The sequence below is a fragment of the Thalassophryne amazonica genome, chromosome 19, assembly GCF_902500255.1.
Source record: "Thalassophryne amazonica chromosome 19, fThaAma1.1, whole genome shotgun sequence".
NCBI lineage: Eukaryota > Metazoa > Chordata > Actinopteri > Batrachoidiformes > Batrachoididae > Thalassophryne > Thalassophryne amazonica.
Genome location: NC_047121.1, coordinates 1,216,498 through 1,236,938, shown reverse-complemented (window position 1 = coordinate 1,236,938; position 20,441 = coordinate 1,216,498). Strand labels below are relative to the sequence as shown.

The following is a 20,441-nucleotide window of genomic DNA, read 5'->3' as shown; positions in this document are numbered from 1 at the left end:
TCATATCTTGCTTGTTGCTGCAACACTCAGTTGGAGTCAACACTTTTCAGTAGACGTTCGTACATCAAAGACTTGGACTTCAAACCAGCTGTAATTCCATATTTTAACCATTCCTGGTACTGTGGATTGACTAATTTGTGGGTAGCATTCAATCCAACAATGCTCCCACTGACAGAGTAGATATGAGCTGCACTAACAAGGTAGCATATTTGGGCAACTTGGACAACGTGCCTTGGATGAGAGAAGATTGAAGCCATCGACCAAGCTGAAGGTTTATAATGCAGTAGTACTCAGCTCCCTTATTTTATGGAGGTGAAACATGGACCACCTACTGCAGTCACATCAAGGTTCTGCAGCGGCTTCACCAACGCAACTCTTAGGTATATCCACCAGCAGACCACATAACTGATGTAGAAGTCTTAGTTCGTGCAAACTTCATCAGTTTTGAATCAAAGACCATAAAGTCTCAACGTCGCTAGTCAGGCCACCTCGCCTGCATGCCCAACTCCCAGCTACCCAAGCGTGTTTTCTATTCTGAACTTAGTAACAGCAAACAAACACAAGGCGGTCAGAGGAAGCACTATAAGGACAAGCTCAAGTGTCATCTAAAACTTTGCAAGATTGAAACATGGGAACCAAACATAGGAAGAATCTGCTACCAACCGTATGCTGTGCTGCAACACAGTAAGCACCGGCATCACAGTTTGAGGTGGTACGCAAAGAAGCATCGTATGTGAAGAAGCTTGCTCTTCATGACCAGCAGCGTCACTGTGAACTACAGCCCCCTCCTGACATTTCTTTTGTGTGTGACGTCTGTGGTCAAGGATTTTCTTTAAACATTGGACTGATAAACCATAAACGTTCTCACAGATATTGATGTATTGCTCTGCTAGACTCTTCACTGCAGAGATGATGGACAACAATTATTTCTACCATTATTCGCTTTGAATCCTGGAAAGTGAGCGACTATACAGAAAAGGTGCTGCAATACATACGATTGATGTGATTGACCTCAAGTTTAAGCTAACTAAACCTTTCCTCAGTGACAGCAGCACTGAGGTCACTAGACTCCATTACCTTACACAACTCAAAGTATGTCTAAGCAATGAACAGGGGAGGGGCCAAAAAATCCGGACGAGCCCCCAAAGAAGTCAGTCACTCTCACCTCTGTACTTCAGTCAGTGGCCGTTTCACGGTCGAGCATGATATTTAGGTGGTCCCACAAACAAACGTGTGGACTGTATTTAGATTGACGGTAAACACAGGCTTCAGTTGAGGATGAAAAAAGAATGAAACATGGTCGACATTACTGTTATAGTGCTTCATTACAGACACTGTTAAAAATACCAGACATTTCACTGTAAAGCTTTTTCATTGGACAAGCTCACGTGCAGCTGATTCATACAAACTTTTGTTATACATTATAATTAAAAAAAAATCAATTAATTATTCTTAAGACCCATAAAATATAACAATACAATATAGAGACTTTAGCAAAAGACTTTGTATTAAATAGAATATTTCGGGCTTGTGGTTTGTCCATCTCTACATTATCATAAATTCTCAAGCTCACTTTTTTCTCACACAAAAAAATTCATTTTTAAAATTGCTCAGCTGGTTAAATTCAGGTACATCCACAGTGTACACATATGGCTCACAGTTCACCTTCATCTGCACACAAACGAACCACAAACGGGTTCAAAGCCCGAGCCAGCTGTTGAAGAAAACCAAAACCAGCAGTTTGACAGGTTCGAACATCAAACCATCCACACATCCTTCACTGTCATCACCACCACACACACTATGGTGTGACCAGTTTCTGAAGTGTTTCTGAGCCAATCAGAGGACAGTATAAAGTGAAGCTTTTTGTCTGTGCTTTTATGCACATTCAGAAGCAGCAGACCACAATTTTTATTTCTTCACAAAAATATGATAAATATGATATTCTGAAAGCTAAATCCTGTGATTAAATACTGACAGTAAGACAAACATCAATTATGCCAAAAGTAATTTGGCTCAAATAACATCACAAATATTGAAAATAAATTTTACTCCTGTCTACTGTGCAAAAGTCTTAGGCACCTAATTGTTTCTGCAGAATATTTTTTTTTTATGTTTTCCCCAATCAGTAGCTCCCCAGTAAAAGGTCCCAACGTGAAATCTGCAAATAGTAAATTTAAAAACAAAACATGAAAATAGAGTAAAACACAACAGAACTTTATTTTATATTGCAGAATGTAAAATGAGCTTTGAAGTTCAATAGTCCACTGACAAACGGGATCATAACCAAAAAAAAGCAGGTTCATGCAAAAGGAAGATGTTTGTGTGACTGTTTAAAGCCACACACACTTTATGGCACCAAGTGGTTCCAGAAAGAGCCGAGCGGCTGACATCACCGCAAACCTGGAACCAGTCTGGGGACATTTAGACACTTTTCACATCAATAAAATTCAGCCTAAGACTTTTTCACAGTAGTGATGATTCACGTTCTTTGATTTTGTATTACTCTCATTTTATCAAGGAAGTCACAGACCACTGCCTGAGGGACGACATTCCCCCACCGAGTGCTCTGACACTCAAGCTCGAGCCATGCAGTTTAGCTTCCATCTCCTTGTAGAGCTGGAGCTGCATCAAGGAGGACATCCGGAATTAACCCTGTGGGGATCTGAACTGGAGGCCCTCCAGCCGTCCCCAGCAGCCCCCCTCACAGAAAAATACAGAAAGCCTGATCATTTCTACGTTACAAACTGGTCTTCCAGCTGACTTTTAGCTGAATCAGATAAAGTAGCATTTGTCTGTGTGTCAATCTTCTCCCAGGATTTGCTTCCAAAGTCTAAGATTTCAAAGCTGGATTTTAGCTTTGAGCCAGCACAGTGTGAATAAACAGCAGCACAACGTCCATCCTCAGGGTGCAGGACAGACGTGCATGCTGACATGAGTGTGTGTGCACACGTGTGTGTCTGTGTATACCCACACACATGAACATGAATGGGTGGACACACACACGTGCATGCAGACATGCATACACACACATCATGCATGCATGGTTGCACTCGTGCACACATTCATATGTGTGTGTGTGTGTGTGTGTGTGTGTGTGTGTGTGTGTGTGTGTGTGTGTGTGTGTGTGTGTGTGTGTGTGTGTGTGTGTGTGCGGTCAGTGGTGGAGGTTGAGCAGCAGGCCAGGCAGGTCCCTCAGGTCCATCTGTGGCATTAGCCACACACAGTAGAGCAGCAACCAGAGCAGCAGCAGCACGTAGGGCTCCCAGCTGTCCCTGCACCTGCACACAGAAACACAACAAAGGTCAGCACGCACAGCCGCCAGCTCCCGCTCAGCCACAAAACCATTCCTGACATGTTTATTTTAGGTGCCATGTTCCAGTCTTCAATCTGCCAGTAAAGTCACTCCACTGAAATGTAGCAGAAAGGCTCTGCTAACCCGCTCTGCACCCACAATCAGATCGCTCTGTGATCACTAAACCTCGCCACAGTGTGGCGTACCCAGATGGTGGATAAACCTCGCCACAGTGCTTGAATAAGTTGTGGTTCACCACCAGCCCATCCTCCGAGTTTTGGCTGAACTGGCATATGCTTCATGGCGTGTGTGTGTGGGACACAAACGTGAGGTTCATACCAACAGTCCACGTTCTCCACTTCGGTCTGGCTGCTCAGCTTCCTCACTGCCGTCTTCCGGGCCTGTCAAAAACACAACCGTCTTTATCTGAACACACCAAGTGTCCACATGAAAGGGAAACGCGGCGTCACACCGACCTGGGACTCCAACCAGCTGTCCACTCTTCGGGGTCCAAGACTGGGAGGGATCTGGTTTTCATCTGGTCTTCGTCTGCTTTTATTGTCACTCCTGAAAAGTCAAAGAGTTCAGGTGTCAGTAACAGAGACCAGAACCAGGAAATGGAGCAGCCAAGACCACTTTATCCAGTTTAAAGAACAAGCTTTTTCCTGGAGACACAAAGACGGTGCTCGTCCTCCAGAAATGAGCCACATTTTATTAAGACTGAACTTCAGAGAAATCCAACATGAGATGTTCAGTGAGACAAGAACAAAGAAGAGGCAGAGACACAGAGACAGAGACACAGAGATAGAGAGATAGAGACAGAGACACAGAGACAGAGACACAGAGATAGAGACAGAGACACAGAGACAAAGACACAGAGACAGAGACACAGAGATAGAGACACAGAGGAACACAGAGACACAGAGATAGAGAGATAGAGACACAGACACACAGAGACAGAGATAGAGATACAGAGACACAAAGATAGAGACACAGACACACAGAGACAGAGATAGAGATACAGAGACACAGAGATAGAGACACAGACACACAGAGACAGAGACACAGAGATAGAGACACAGACACACAGAGACAGAGATAGAGATACAGAGACAGAGACACAGAGATTGACACACAGAAACACAGAGAAAGAGACACACAGAGACAGAGACACAGAGAAAGAGACACACAGACACAGAGACACAGAGAAAGAGACACACAGACACAGAGATAGAGACACAGAGACAGACACACACAGACAGAGACACAGAGATAGACACACAGAGACAGAGGCACAGAGATTGACACACAGAGACAGAGATTGACACACAAAGACACAGAGATTGACACACAGAGACACACAGAGACAGAGCCACAGAGATTGACACACAGAGACAGAGGCACAGAGATTGACACACAGAGACAGAGATTGACACACAAAGACACAAAGACACACAGAGACACAGAGATTGACACACAGAGACACACAGAGACAGAGACACATAGAGACGCAGACACAGAGACAGAGATTGACACACAGAGACACAGAGACACACAGAGACAGAGACACATAGAGATGCAGACAGAGACAGAGACACACAGAGACAGAGACACAGAGATAGACACACAGAGACAGAGACACAGAGAAAGAGACACATAGACACACAGAGACAGACAAAGACACACAGAGACAGACACAGAGATAGAGACACACAGAGACACAAAGATAGAGACACAGAGAAAGAGACACACAGAGACAGAGACACAGACACAGAGACACACAGAGACAGAGACACAGAGACACACAGAGACACAAAGATAGAGACACAGAGACACAGACAGAGACACAGAGATTGGCACAGAGAGACACAGAGACAGAGACACACAGAGACAGAGACAGGGAAAGAGACACACAGAGACAGAGACACAGAGAAAGAGACACACAGAGATAGACACAGAGAAAGAGACACACAGAGATAGACACACAGAGACACACAGAGACAAAGACACAGAGACAGACACACAGAGACAGAGACACAGAGAAAGAGACACACAGAGACACAGAGATAGAGACACACAGAGACACAGACAAAGAGACACACAGAGACAGAGAAAGAGACACACAGAGACACAAAGGTAGAGACACAGAGAGAGAGAGACACACAGAGACAGAGACACAGAGATAGACACGCACAGACAGAGATAGACACACACAGACAGAGGCACAGAGATTGACACACAGAGACAGAGACACAGACACAGAGACAGAGATTGACACACAGAGACACACAGAGACAGACACACAGAGACAGAGACACATAGAGACACAGACAGAGACACAGACACACAGAGACAGAGACACAGAGATAGACACACAGAGACAGAGACACAGAGAAAGAGACACACAGAGATAGACACACAGAGACAGACACAGAGATAGAGACACACAGAGACACAGAGAAAGAGACACACAGAGACACAGAGATAGAGACACAGAGACACAGACAGAGACACAGAGATTGGCACAGAGAGACACAGTCACAGAGACACACAGAGACAGAGATAGAGATACAAAGACAGAGACACAGAGATTGACACACAGAAACACAGAGAAAGAGACATACAGAGACAGAGACACAGAGAAAGAGACACACAGAGACAGACACACACAGACAGAGACACAAAGATAGACACACAGAGACAGAGGCACAGAGATTGACACAGAGACAGAGATTGACACACAAAGACACAGAGAAAGACACACAGAGACAGAGACACAGAGATTGACACACAGAGACACACAGAGACAGAGACACATAGAGACGCAGACAGAGACACAGACACACAGAGATAGACACACAGAGACAGAGACACAGAGATAGAGACACACAGAGACAGACACAGAGATAGAGACACACAGAGACAGACACAGAGATAGAGACACACAGAGACACAAAGATAGAGACACAGAGAAAGAGACACACAGAGACAGAGACACAGAGATAGACACACAGAGACAGAGACACAGAGATTGAAACACAAAGACACAGAGAAAGAGACACACAGAGACACAGAGAAAGAGACACACAGAGACACAAAGATAGAGACACAGACAGAGACACAGAGATTAGCACAGAGAGACACAGACACAGAGACACACAGAGACAGAGACACAGAGAAAGAGACACACAGAGACACAGAGATTGGCACAAAGAGACAGAGGCACAGAGATTGACACACAGAGATTGACACACAGAGACAGAGATTGACACAGAGACAGAGGCACAGAGATTGACACACAGAGACAGAGGCACAGAGATCGACACACAGAGGTTGACACACAGAGACAGAGATTGACACACAAAGACACAGAGATTGACACACAGAGACAGAGACACATAGAGACGCAGACAGAGACACAGAGACAGAGATTGACACACAGAGACACACAGAGACAGACACACAGAGACACAGAGATAGACACACAGAGACAGAGACACAGACACACAGAGACAGAGACACAGACAAAGACACACAGAGACAGACACAGAGATAGAGACACACAGAGACACAAAGATAGAGACACAGAGAAAGAGACACACAGAGACAGAGACACAGAGATAGACACACAGAGACAGAGACACAGAGATTGAAACACAGAGACACAGAGAAAGAGACACACAGAGACACAGAGAAAGAGACACAGAGATAGAGACACAGAGACACAGACAGAGACACAGAGATTGGCACAGAGAGACACAGAGACAGAGACACAGAGAAAGAGACACACAGAGACAGAGACACAGAGAAAGAGACACACAGAGACAGAGACACAAAGATAGAGACACAGACAGAGACACAGAGACAGAGACACAGAGAAAGAGACACACAGAGACAGACACAGAGACAGAGACACAGAGACGCAGACAGAAACACAGACACACACAGACACAGAGAGACAGACACACAGAGATAGAGACACAGAGACAGACACAGACACAGAGACACAGACACACAGAGACAGAGACACAGAGATAAACTCACAGAGACACAGACACAGAGACACAGAGATGCAAACAGAGACACAGACACACACAGACACAGAGATAGACACACAGAGACAGAGACACAGACACAGAGAAAGAGACACACAGAGACAGAGACACAGAGATTGACACAGAGACACACAGAGAAGGAGACACAAAGACACACAGAGACAGACACAGAGATAGAGACACACAGAGACACAAAGATAGAGACACAGAGACAGAGATTGAAACACAGAGATTGAAACACAGAGACACACACAGAGACAGAGACACAGAGAAAGAGACACACAGAGACAGAGACACAGAGATAGACACACAGAGACAAAGACACAGAGACACAGAGATAGAGACACACAGAGACACAAAGACAGAGACACAGAGATAGACACACAGAGACAGAGACACAGAGACACAGAGATTGACACAGAGAGACACAGACACAGAGACTCACAGAGACAGAGACACAGAAAGAGACACACAGAGACAGAGACACAGAGAAAGAGACACACAGAGACACAGAGATAGAGACACACAGAGACACAAAGACACAGAGAGAGAGAGACACACACACAGAGACAGAGACACAGAGATAGACACGCACAGACAGAGACACAGAGATAGACACACAGAGACAGAGACACAGAGATTGACACACAGAGACAGAGACACAGAGAAAGAGACACAGAGACACAGAGATTGGCACACAGAGATACAGACACAGAGACACACAGAGACACAGAGAAAGAGACACAGAGACACAGACAGAGACACAGACACACAGAGACAGAGACACAGAGACGCAAACAGAGACACAGACACACACAGACACAGAGAGACAGACACACAGAGACAGAGACACAGAGATAGACACACAGAGACAGAGACACACAGAGACAAAGACACACAGAGACAGAGACACAGAGAAAGAGACACACAGAGATACAGAGACACAGACACAGAGAAAGAGACACACAGAGACACAGACACAGAGAAAGAGACACACAGAGACACAGACACAGAGAAAGAGACACAAAGATAGAGACACAGAGAGAGAGAGACACAGAGACAGAGACACAGAGATTGACACAGAGACAGAGACACAGAGAAAGAGACACAGAGACAGAGACACAGAGATTGACACACAGAGACACAGACACAGAGACACACAGAGACAGAGACACAGATAAAGAGACACACAGAGACACAGAGACAGACATAGACCCGCACAGACAGAGACACAGAGATAGACACACAGAGACACAGAGAAAGAGAGACACAGAGACAGACACACAGAGAAAGAGACACACAGAGACAGACACAGAGACAGAGACACAGAGACGCAGACAGAAACACAGACACACACAGACACAGAGAGACAGACACACAGAGACAGAGACACAGACAGAGACAGACACGCAGAGACAGAGACACAGACAGAGACAGACACAGAGACACAGACACAGAGACAGAGAGACAGACACACAGAGACAGAGACACAGAGATAAACACACAGAGACAGAGACACAGAGACAGAGACACAGAGATGCAAACAGAGACACAGACACACACAGACACAGAGACAGACACACAGAGACAGAGACACAGAGATAGACACGCAGAGACAGAGACACAGACAGAGACACAGCCACAGAGAGACAGAGACACAGAGATGCAAACAGAGACACAGACACACACAGACACAGAGACAGACACACAGAGACAGAGACACAGAGACAGAGACACAGAGACACAGAGATAGAGACACACAGAGACACAGAGATAGAGACACACAAAGACACAAAGATAGAGAGACACACAGAGATAGACACGCACAGACAGAGACACAGAGATAGACACACAAAGACAGAGACACAGAGAAAGAGACACACAGAGATAGAGACACACAGAGACACAAAGATAGAGAGACACACAGAGATAGACACGCACAGACAGAGACACAGAGATAGACACACAGAGACAGAGACACAGACAGAGACACACAGAGACACAGACACAGAGACAGAGACAACAGAGATAGACACACACAGAGACAGAGACACAGACACACAGAGACAGACACAGAGATAGAAACACACAGAGACACAAAGATAGAGACACAGAAACAGAGACACAGAGATTGAAACACAGAGACAGAGACACAGAGATTGAAACACAGAGACACAGACACAGAGACACACAGAGACAGAGACACAGAGAGACAGAGACACACAGAGACACAAAGATAGAGACACAGACAGAGACAGAGATTGGAAGACAGAGACACACAGATACAGAGAAAGAGACACACAGAGACAGAGACACAGAGATAGACACACAGAGACAGAGACACAGAGATAGACACACAGAGACAGACACACAGAGACAAAGACACAGAGACACAGAGATAGAGACACACAGAGACACAAAGACAGAGACACACAGAGACACAAAGACAGAGAGACAGAGACACAGAGATTGACACACAGAGACACAGACACAGAGACACACAGAGACAGAGACACAGAGAAATAGACACACAGAGACAGAGACACAGAGAAATAGACACACAGACACAGAGATAGAGACACACAGAGACACAAAGACACAGAGAGAGAGAGAGACACACAGAGACAGAGACACGAGACACACGCAAGAGAGAACAGAGACAAGGACACAATAGACACAAAGAACAGAGACAGAGAAGAGAGAGAAAAGACAGAGAGACACGAGAGAGAGACAGGCAGAGAGAGAGACAGAAGAGACATACACAGACAGAGACAGACAGAGGAAGAGAGAGCACAAAGCCACAGAGACGACACAGAGAGAGACAGAGAGACAGAACACAGACACAGAGAGAGAGAGAGACACACAGAACATAGACACATAGAAGAGAGACACACAGAGAGAGAGAAAGAGAGACACAACAGAGAGAGCACAGAGAAGAGAGACGACACAGAGAGAGCAGAGAGAGACAGACAAGAAGACAAACAGAGAACAGAGAAGAGAGAGAGACACAGCAGAGAAAACAGACAGAGAGAGAGAAACAGAGAACAAGAACAGAGAGATAGACACACAGAGACAGAGAGACACAAAGATAGATACACAGACACACACAGAGACAGAGACACAGAGACGCAAACAGAGACACAGACACACACAGACACAGACACACAGAGACAGACACAAAGATAGACACACAGAGTCAGACACAGAGATTGACACACAGAGACACAGAGACAGAGACACACAGAGACACAGAGAAAGAGACACACAGACGCAGACAGAAACACAGACACACACAGACACAGAGAGACAGACACACAGACAGAGACACAGAGACAGACACACAGAGACAGAGACACAGAGACAGACACACAGAGACAGAGACACAGAGACAGACACACAGAGACACAGACACAGAGACAGACACACAGAGACAGAGACACAGACACAGAGACAGACACACAGAGACAGAGACACAGACACAGAGACAGACACACAGAGACAGAGACACAGAGATAGACACACAGAGACAGAGACACAGAGACACAGAGATGCAAACAGAGACAGACACACACAGACACAGAGACAGACACACAGAGACAGAGACATAGAGATAGACACACAGAGACACAGACAAAGAGATAGAGACACACAGACACAGACACACAGACACAGAGACACAAAGATAGAGACACAGACACACACAGAGACAGAGACACAGAGACAGAGACACAGACACACACAGAGACAGAGACACAGAGACGCAAACAGAGACACAGACACACACAGACACAGAGACAGACACACAGAGACAGAGACAGACACACAGAGACAGAGACAGACACATAGAGTCGCAGACAGAGACACAGACACACACAGAGACAGAGACATGACATAGCAAGACAATGAAACAAAGACATAGTGAGACACAAAACAGGGATTCAAATCCCCAAAGACGCTCCTGGTGTGCAGCGGAGTACTCAGACGTGACAGTGTGTGTGTGGCCTGCAGGTGTCTCAGAGACAGCTGTCATGTTCAGGGGCTGAATGTCTTCTTGCTTTCTGGTAACCTGCATGTCTTTGGAAGTGTCAGGAACCACGTGAACACGGGGTTCAAACTGCACACAGGAGGGCCACAGGTGGAATCAAACCCATGACCTTCTTGCTGTGAAGCAGCAGTGCTAACAACTAAACCACCGTGTTGCTCTACTGCAAAACTCATTTCATGCTTTTGGGCAGCACCCCCCCCCACCTCAAACCCCTCCAGGTGAAATCAGGTCAGCGCACATGTACTGTTGCCACATCCACCACACAATGAAACCACTTTAGATCTTGGATGGCAACCACCCAGGGCAGACAACTGGTCCATGCCAACCTCTTCATAGTGACCATTTATCTGCTCCAGCCACTGAGGACCTCAACATGGAGGCCCCTCTGTGCTGGACCAAACCCAGAGAAACGCACAACGTAACCAATGTGACGGAGCTCCCTCACAAGTCATGAGATCCTCCTCACTGAAGGCTCCTGAAGGTTTCATTCCAGCAGTACTCACACATGCTCCAAAGAGACTTGGTACCAAAGACATGAACATGTCACCGAAGGTCACTGGCTGGAGCAGGGGTGGGCAGCGAGGGCCAAGACACTGCAAGTTTTCCTGGCAACAGATCACCTCAGCAGGTGGGTTGATGATGAGCTTCTCCCCTGAGCATAAACACCTGAACATTGAAATGAACATGAAATCACCTGCTGAGGTGACTGGTAATAAGGAAAACCTGCAGTGTCGCGGCCCTTCATGGCACATAATTGCCCACCCCTGGGCTAGAGTAAAAGCACCAGGACCCAAAAGACTTGAACCTTCATCCTCCTGCAAAGACATCAGCATCTTTGACCTCATGACCCCATAATCTCTCTGGATCCCAAAGACTGAGGCCCCAACGATCTGAATATCAGTGCTGAGATCAGGGAATGTCTCCACAGGTTTGCCACTTTCTACCACATGAAGATACACTTTTGATGAACAAATCCAGGAGGCGATTAAAAGCTTGGATCCCAGTCTTGATCCAGAACAATCACAAACTTTGACACTCTGGTTCCTCACTCAGCTTCACAAAGATCACAACACTGGCTACGAAATCAAGGTCAACAAATCTTTTCCTTAATGGCAAAGGCACCAAAGCAGCTGGTTTCCACATGTCTACACAACCAACGACAAGTCCATGGAAGCACTGAAAAGAGCATGAAACAGAACACATCCCTGAGGAACACCAGTTTTCACAGGCAAAAAGGTTCCACACAGCACTCAGTGCGTGTGCTGACATCCGGCAAACTGGTGCATGTTTTCATGATGAACAAAGTCGTCTCAAGGCGCTTCACACAACTAAGGTCTAACCTTACCAACCCCAGAGCAAGAACACAGGTGACAGTGGTAAAAAAAAAAACTACCTCTGAGAAAGAAACCTCAAGCAGACCAGACTCAGGGGGGTGACCCTCTGCTTGGGCCATGATACAGACACAATTTACAAAATGAATATACAGGAAATTTTGGGAGTCCATCCATCTCTGGATGGAGCTGCACCTCAAACAGAGAGAAAAAACAGGATCAGGCATCAGAAAGACAACAAATACAGAATAATTTGTCAGCATTAAACAACAAGAAAAACAGAAGAAATACTAAGGTGATCGCCGGCCACTAGCCCTAAACTTCACTAAAAGACCCAGAATTTAGGTAAAGTTGAGGCCGCGGCCCACTCCAATTACTAATAAATGAATTTAAAAGGGTAAAAAGGGTAAAACAAAACTGCACTAGTATGCTAGCCATGTGAAAGGAAAATAAGTGTGACTTGAAAATCTCCACAGAATCTGTTTTATTGATGCAGGGAGATCATTCCACAGAACAGGGGCACGATAAGAGAAAGCTCTGTGACCCACAGACTTCTTATTCACCTTAGGGACACAAACTAGTCCTGCACCCTGAGAACGTAAAGCCCGGGCCGGTACTTAAGGTTTAATTAGGTCAGCTAGGTAGGGAGGTGCCAGTCCGTGAATAAGTTAATAGGTTAGTAGCAGAACCTTAAAATCTGGTCTCACTGGGACAGGAAGCCAGTGAAGAGACGCCAAAATGGGTGTAATGTGGTCAAACTTTCTGCTTCCTGTCAAAAGTCTGGCTGCAGCATTTTGAATCAATTGGAGAGCCCTAATGCTGGACTGCGGTAAACCAGAAAATAGAACATTGTAGTAGTTCAATCTTGAAGAGACAAATGCATGGATCAGGGTCTCAGCATCAGCCATAGACAGGATGGGACGAATCTTCGCTATATTTCACAGGTGAAAGAAAGCAGTCCTAGTAATATTTCTAATGTGGAGGCCAAAGGACAACGTAGGATCAAAAATTACCCCGAGGTTCCTCACTTTGTCAGTGTGATGTATGACACATGAGCCGAGGCTGAGCGTTAACTGGTCAAATTGATGCTGATGTCTCACTGGACCAAGAACCATCATTTCAGTCTTATCAGAGTTTAAAAGCAGGAAGTTTCTAGATATCCACCTTCTCACTGCTGCAAGGCAATCTTCTAAGGATTTTATGTGAACGAGATTACCAGCAGTTATCGGCATGTATAACTGAGTATCAGCATCATCAGCATAGCAATGAAAAGTAATCCAAAAACGCAGTAATATGTGCCCAAGGGGTGCTATATAAAGGGAGAAAAGCAGGGGGCCTAAGACAGACCCCTGTGGAACCCCAAATTTCATGTCACTAAGGTTAGAGGTAGTATTACTGTACAAAACACAGTGAGAACGACTGGTCAAGTATGACGTCAGCCATGCAAGGGCACTCCCAGTAATCCCAAAATGATTTTCCAGCCTATCAAGTAGAATATGATGATCCACGGTATCAAATGCAGCACTGAGATCTAACAGCACCAGAACTGTAGTGGTGTCCGAATCCATTGTAAGCAGAAGATCATTCACCACTTTAGTGAGAGCCGTCTCTGTGGAATGATATTTTCTAAAAGCAGACTGCAGTGGCTCAAAGAGATTATTCTCAGTAAGATAGTCTACGAGCTGCCGTGAAACCACTTTTCCAGAATTTTAGAGAAAAATGATAGATTTGATATCAGCCAACAGTTTTTCAATACACTAGGGTAAAAAAGTAAGACCCTTCGGTTGCTCCCTTGTTTGCACTCAGGGTCACCACAGCAAATCCAAGGTGGATCTGCATGTTGAATTGGCACAGGTTTTACGCCAGATGCCCTTACTGACAACTCCACATTACATGGAGAAATGTGGCAGGGGTGGGATTTGAACCGGGAACCTGCATTAACCACTTGGCCCCTGCACACTTCAATACACTACGGTCAAGATTAGGTTTCTTATGTAATGGTTTAATCACTGCAGATTTGAAACATTTAGGAACAGATCCAGAAGTTAAAGAAAGATTAATCATTTCCAGCACAGTCGGCCCAAGAGTGGACCACAGGTCCTTAAACAGTTTTGTTGGTATAGGATCAAATAAACAGGTTGTGCTTTTTGTTGACATTACGAGTTTTGTCTGCATGTCTAGTGAGATACTATCAAATTCTGTAAATCTAGGTAATACCTCAGTAGTGGTGCCCACCTCAATAGCAGGGTGTAGTGGCTGGATTAAGGCATGCCGGGATATGTTTAATCTGATGTCTTCTATTTTCTTCTCAAAGTAATCCAGGAAATCTTGTGCTGTAAAAGGAGAGCGAACTACAGGTGGTTGTCCATGAATAAGTGTTGCCACCGTGTCGAACTTTGAGTTGTGCTTGTTTTTGTTGATCAAATCAGAGTAATAGGTCCACTTTGTAGCCAGTAATGCATGATTATAGACTAAGATAGCATCACGCCATGCAAGGTGAAATACTTCTAATTTTGAACTTCGCCATTTCCGTTTTAGACCTCTTGCTTTATGCTTGAGGTCAGGCAAGTAATCATTGAACCAAGGTGCCTGTGATTTGGGGGAGCGCGGTTTTAACACAGGTGGTGCAATCATGTCGAGTGTAGTTTTGAGCACTAAGTTTAAACTATCCACAAGTCTGTCTACTGACTGGGTATTTGTCAACTGTGAAGCTAAGACATCAGGCAGTCTAGCTTTGAGTTCAGTCTTAGTTGAGGAGTTGATGCATCGCTGTAATGATAAATAAGGTTGTTGTTCCGCTAAACACGGCAGCGAAACTGTAAACTTAATAAGTGAGTGATCAGACACCACTGATATAAGAGGCATGATGTCAATATTCGTGACAGCAATACCATGTGCGAGAACCAGATCCAGGGTATTTTCACTAATGTGCGTCAAGTCCTGAATGCATTGCTGAAATCCTAATGCATCCACAATTTCCATAAATGATTTGCAGAGGGGATCAGAAGGCTTATTTATATGAATGTTAAAGTCACCAATAATCAAAATGCTAATGGATTCTACATCCACATTTGTCATAAGCCCAACGAAAAATCCATTCCACAAATTCTGTTATATACGACGTTTATTACATGGAAAACAACAGAAAAACTTTGGGACTTTTTTTGTCCGGTGACTGTGAATATCTGGTTTATACGATGACGGTTTAGGTGAGTTTTACTGAACATGGGACTGAACAATAAATTTACCTCTCAAAGCTTTGATGATGAAGTCTCTTCCATCCCACACGCTGACTTTATTTTCCCAAATGTTTCTTCTGTTCAGATCTGAAGGGAATCTGTACATCTTGAAGCCCTTGTTGTGTCTATTTGTGCCTCTAAATACACAACAACCCGGCATTTTTAGCAAATAAATAAATAAAATAGCTGGATTTACATGCAGACACATTAACAGCCAACATTATTTTGAACCCAAGATGGCACCATGACCATCACGTGACCGTTTATTTTTACTCATCATGTCGCCACTCTCTCTATCAAGGCACACTAGTGGAAGATTGAGTCCCACAGTCAAACCATGTGCACTGCCACCCTTCTGATGGTGCACCATCAGTAATGACTGGTCTGTGGGTCCTGATGATGTGGATTATAAAACCAAATTACCCAATCAATGAACTACCGGACATTCAACGTGACATCAAGGTCTTTACTTAAAGGCAACAATGGGGATGTTTTTCCCCTCCATTGTTTGTATGTATGTTTTTTTGTTTGTTTTGTGACTCACGTGTCTCAGAACTGAGTTTTGAGAACAGGAAGTCTACCTCACAGCGTTCTGGGTGGTTGAGTGTCGGTTCCGGAGCTCACTGCCATCACTGCCTCCTACTGGCCATTCACGACCTCTGCGACCTCCCAGGTCAGGACCAAAGCTCTCCTGTGGTCCAGGTTCCTCAGACTGACTCTCTGGAATCACCTGAGATGATGGACAAAGAGAGCAAAGGGTTTTTTTATTCTTTGTTTTGACAGCATGGTGAAAGTAAGGTGACATTCTTAGCAAAACCTCAATATAGTCCTGCAACCATTGATTATTAATCCACAGTTAAATTATTCACCAGCTATTTTGATAACTGATCGGATTTAACAAACTGCTTGATTTCACCTTCTTAAATATAAATATTTGCTGCTTTTTTTAAGGTTCCTCACTCCTGTCCGACTGTAACCTGAATATCTTTCAAGTGTGGACAAAACTAGAAACTGGAGGATGTCATCTTGACATTTTTCACCAGTTTCTAGCATTTTATGGCACAAATAAATTTATGAACTGGGTAAACAAGTGACAGATCTTCATCGATAACTGATCAGATTCCATTAGCAGACCTCCAAACCTCCAGAAAATCTCAACGATATCTGTCTCAGCTCGTGTACACCAGCCCCAAGAATTCTCTAAAGCAAAAATGAGAAGCCACTGTCAAATGAGAGCTCGAATGCATCATCCCCAAAACACAATGAGCCTCTTCATTAAGGCTTTATCAATATGAGGTCACTGTTCAAGAAATCACTGCTGATAAATGATCAAATTTTGGAAGATTGTTCAGATATGAACTGCCTTGTACTCTGGCTGAGGCTAAAGCCAAATGTCCACCTGCCTTTAAACTCCAGCTCGTCCACCTGCAGACACGTTTACTCATGTTGCTGTTTTAATCTGCTTTTAGTGCCAAATTTAATGAATAAACTGATGTTGTATTGTTTGGCACATGTGCAATAAGCATTTGGCAGTTGCTCATGTGGAGCGCTTTGGGGTGTGAAGTAATAAAGTGAGCAGTTGGACATGTAGGTGCCGTGTCAGCAACACAGACATGACTGAATGGATGGAAAATCCAGACGTGACAATCAGAACAATAAGACAATATTTAGTGAAGAACGTTTGATGGTTGACTGGCTCGTGCTAACAAGGCCACAAAAGCGCACAAGTTCTTCTGTGGTTACATGCAGAAAATCCAGTTTCATCCCAGTGAAGGAATGAAATGCCACATGAAATCTAAAGTTTTGGCCTCTGACTCAATGAAAGCTGAGCAGCATCACTAGCAACTTGTCAGATGGATGGCCGTGTTCTGGGTGGAATATGCACTAAACACCAGGTGGCAGTCCAAAAAAGACGCTCCTGTACAGTCCGGCTGGTGTGCGCATCTGTGCGCCAGGCTGCTGTCCGCCTGTGTTCCAGAGTCATTAAATGCAGCAGTTCTGCGTGTTCACCCAGATCTCTGTGACCAAAAAAAGACACCACAATGAGGTGGCCGCTTTAATTATATACACCCGCAACGGTGTCGATCACCCCCCCCCCCAAAAAAAACAAACAAAAACAAACAAACAAACAAAAAAACTCCAAAACAAAACACATCTATAACCAGACCAGCTAGAACCAAACCACGGCTTCCTCGACAGTCACCTCTGTACTTATTCTCGCTGACTTTATTTCTTATGCGGCTTCCAGTCATTTTGTCACAGTGGAGGGGAGGTGATGGTCTAGTGGTTAAGTGTTGGGTTGAGACCAGAGGATTCTTGGTTCAAACCCCAGCCTGACTGGAAAATCACTATTGGCCATTGGGCAAGGTCCTTAATTCCCTAGTTTCTCCCAGTGTGTAGTGCGCATCTTGTATGGCAGCACCCTGACATCAGGGTGAATGTGAGGCATTTTTGTAAAGCACTTTGAGCGTCTGATGCAAATGGAAAAGTGCTATATAAATGCAGTCCATTTACATTGATCCAACTTTTAAGTTTGTGTTCGTCCGTTATTGTCTGCAGAATCACTCTTTTGCATGCTGACGTTGAGCGCGAGTCATTGTGTCAGTGCGCTCAGAGTGTGGCTCATCTGATCAATTATAACAAGATGTTAAATCTATGATAAACATACTTTTACAGCTGCTTATAAAAAGAAATGAACATGCAACTGTTTTATCAATCAATCAATCCATTTTTTTATATAGCGCCAAATCACAACAAACAGTTGCCCCAAGGCGCTTTATATTGTAAGGCAAGGCCATACAATAATTATGTAAAACCCCAACGGTCAAAACGACCCCCTGTGAGCAAGCACTTGGCTACAGTGGGAAGGAAAAACTCCCTTTTAACAGGAAGAAACCTCCAGCAGAACCAGGCTCAGGGAGGGGCAGTCTTCTGCTGGGACTGGTTGGGGCTGAGGGAGAGAACCAGGAAAAAGACATGCTGTGGAGGGGAGCAGAGATCAATCACTAATGATTAAATGCAGAGTGGTGCATACAGAGCAAAAAGAGAAAGAAACAGTGCATCATGGGAACCCCCAGCAGTCTAAGTCTATAGCAGCATAACTAAGGGATGGTTCAGGGTCACCTGATCCAGCCCTAACTATAAGCTTTAGCAAAAAGGAAAGTTTTAAGCCTAATCTTAAAAGTAGAGAGGGTGTCTGTCTCCCTGATCTGAATTGGGAGCTGGTTCCACAGGAGAGGAGCCTGAAGCTGAAGGCTCTGCCTCCCATTCTACTCTTACAAACCCTAGGAACTACAAGTAAGCCTGCCGTCTGAGAGCGAAGCGCTCTATTGGGGTGATATGGTACTACGAGGTCCCTAAGATAAGATGGGACTGATTATTCAAAACCTTATAAGTAAGAAGAAGAATTTTAAATTCTATTCTAGAATTAACAGGAAGCCAATGAAGAGAGGCCAATATGGGTGAGATATGCTCTCTCCTTCTAGTCCCCGTCAGTACTCTAGCTGCAGCATTTGAATTAACTGAAGGCTTTTTAGGGAACTTTTAGGACAACCTGATAATAATGAATTACAATAGTCCAGCCTAGAGGAAATAAATGCATGAATTAGTTTTTCAGCATCACTCTGAGACAAGACCTTTCTAATTTTAGAGATATTGCGTAAATGCAAAAAAGCAGTCCTACATATTTGTTTAATATGCGCTTTGAATGACATATCCTGATCAAAAATGACTCCAAGATTTCTCACAGTATTACTAGAGGTCAGGGTAATGCCATCCAGAGTAAGGATCTGGTTAGACACCATGTTTCTAAGATTTGTGGGGCCAAGTACAATAACTTCAGTTTTATCTGAGTTAAAAGCAGGAAATTAGAGGTCATCCATGTCTTTATGTCTGTAAGACAATCCTGCAGTTTAGCTAATTGGTGTGTGTCCTCTGGCTTCATGGATAGATAAAGCTGGGTATCATCTGCGTAACAATGAAAATTTAAGCAATACCGTCTAATAATACTGCCTAAGGGAAGCATGTATAAAATGAATAAAATTGGTCCTAGCACAGAACCTTGTGGAACTCCATAATTAACTTTAGTCTGTGAAGAAGATTCCCCATTTACATGAACAAATTGTAATCTATTAGACAAATATGATTCAAACCACCGCAGCGCAGTGCCTTTAATACCTATGGCATGCTCTAATCTCTGTAATAAAATTTTATGGTCAACAGTATCAAAAGCAGCACTGAGGTCTAACAGAACAAGCACAGAGATGAGTCCACTGTCCGAGGCCATAAGAAGATTATTTGTAACCTTCACTAATGCTGTTTCTGTACTATGATGAATTCTAAAACCTGACTGAAAATCTTCAAATAGACCATTCCTCTGCAGATGATCAGTTAGCTGTTTTACAACTACCCTTTCAAGAATTTTTGAGAGAAAAGGAAGGTTGGAGATTGGCCTATAATTAGCTAAGATAGCTGGGT

General features: G+C 44.4%; 1 protein-coding gene across 1 annotated transcript in view; it reads right to left on the bottom strand.

Annotated features, from left to right (window-relative positions):
- Positions 1-1,312: 1,312 nt before the first annotated feature.
- The window catches only part of clmn (calmin), an 85,339-nt gene continuing 66,210 nt past the window's right edge, over positions 1,313-20,441 (bottom strand). Inside the window, exons 9-12 of the mRNA XM_034159823.1 lie at positions 16,547-16,695; positions 3,772-3,862; positions 3,635-3,696; positions 1,313-3,281 (exon numbers count right to left, since the gene is read on the bottom strand). Coding sequence (XP_034015714.1) covers positions 3,158-3,281; positions 3,635-3,696; positions 3,772-3,862; positions 16,547-16,695 — 426 coding nt within the window. The 3' untranslated portion in view covers positions 1,313-3,157. The remainder of the gene's footprint in view (positions 3,282-3,634; positions 3,697-3,771; positions 3,863-16,546; positions 16,696-20,441) is intronic.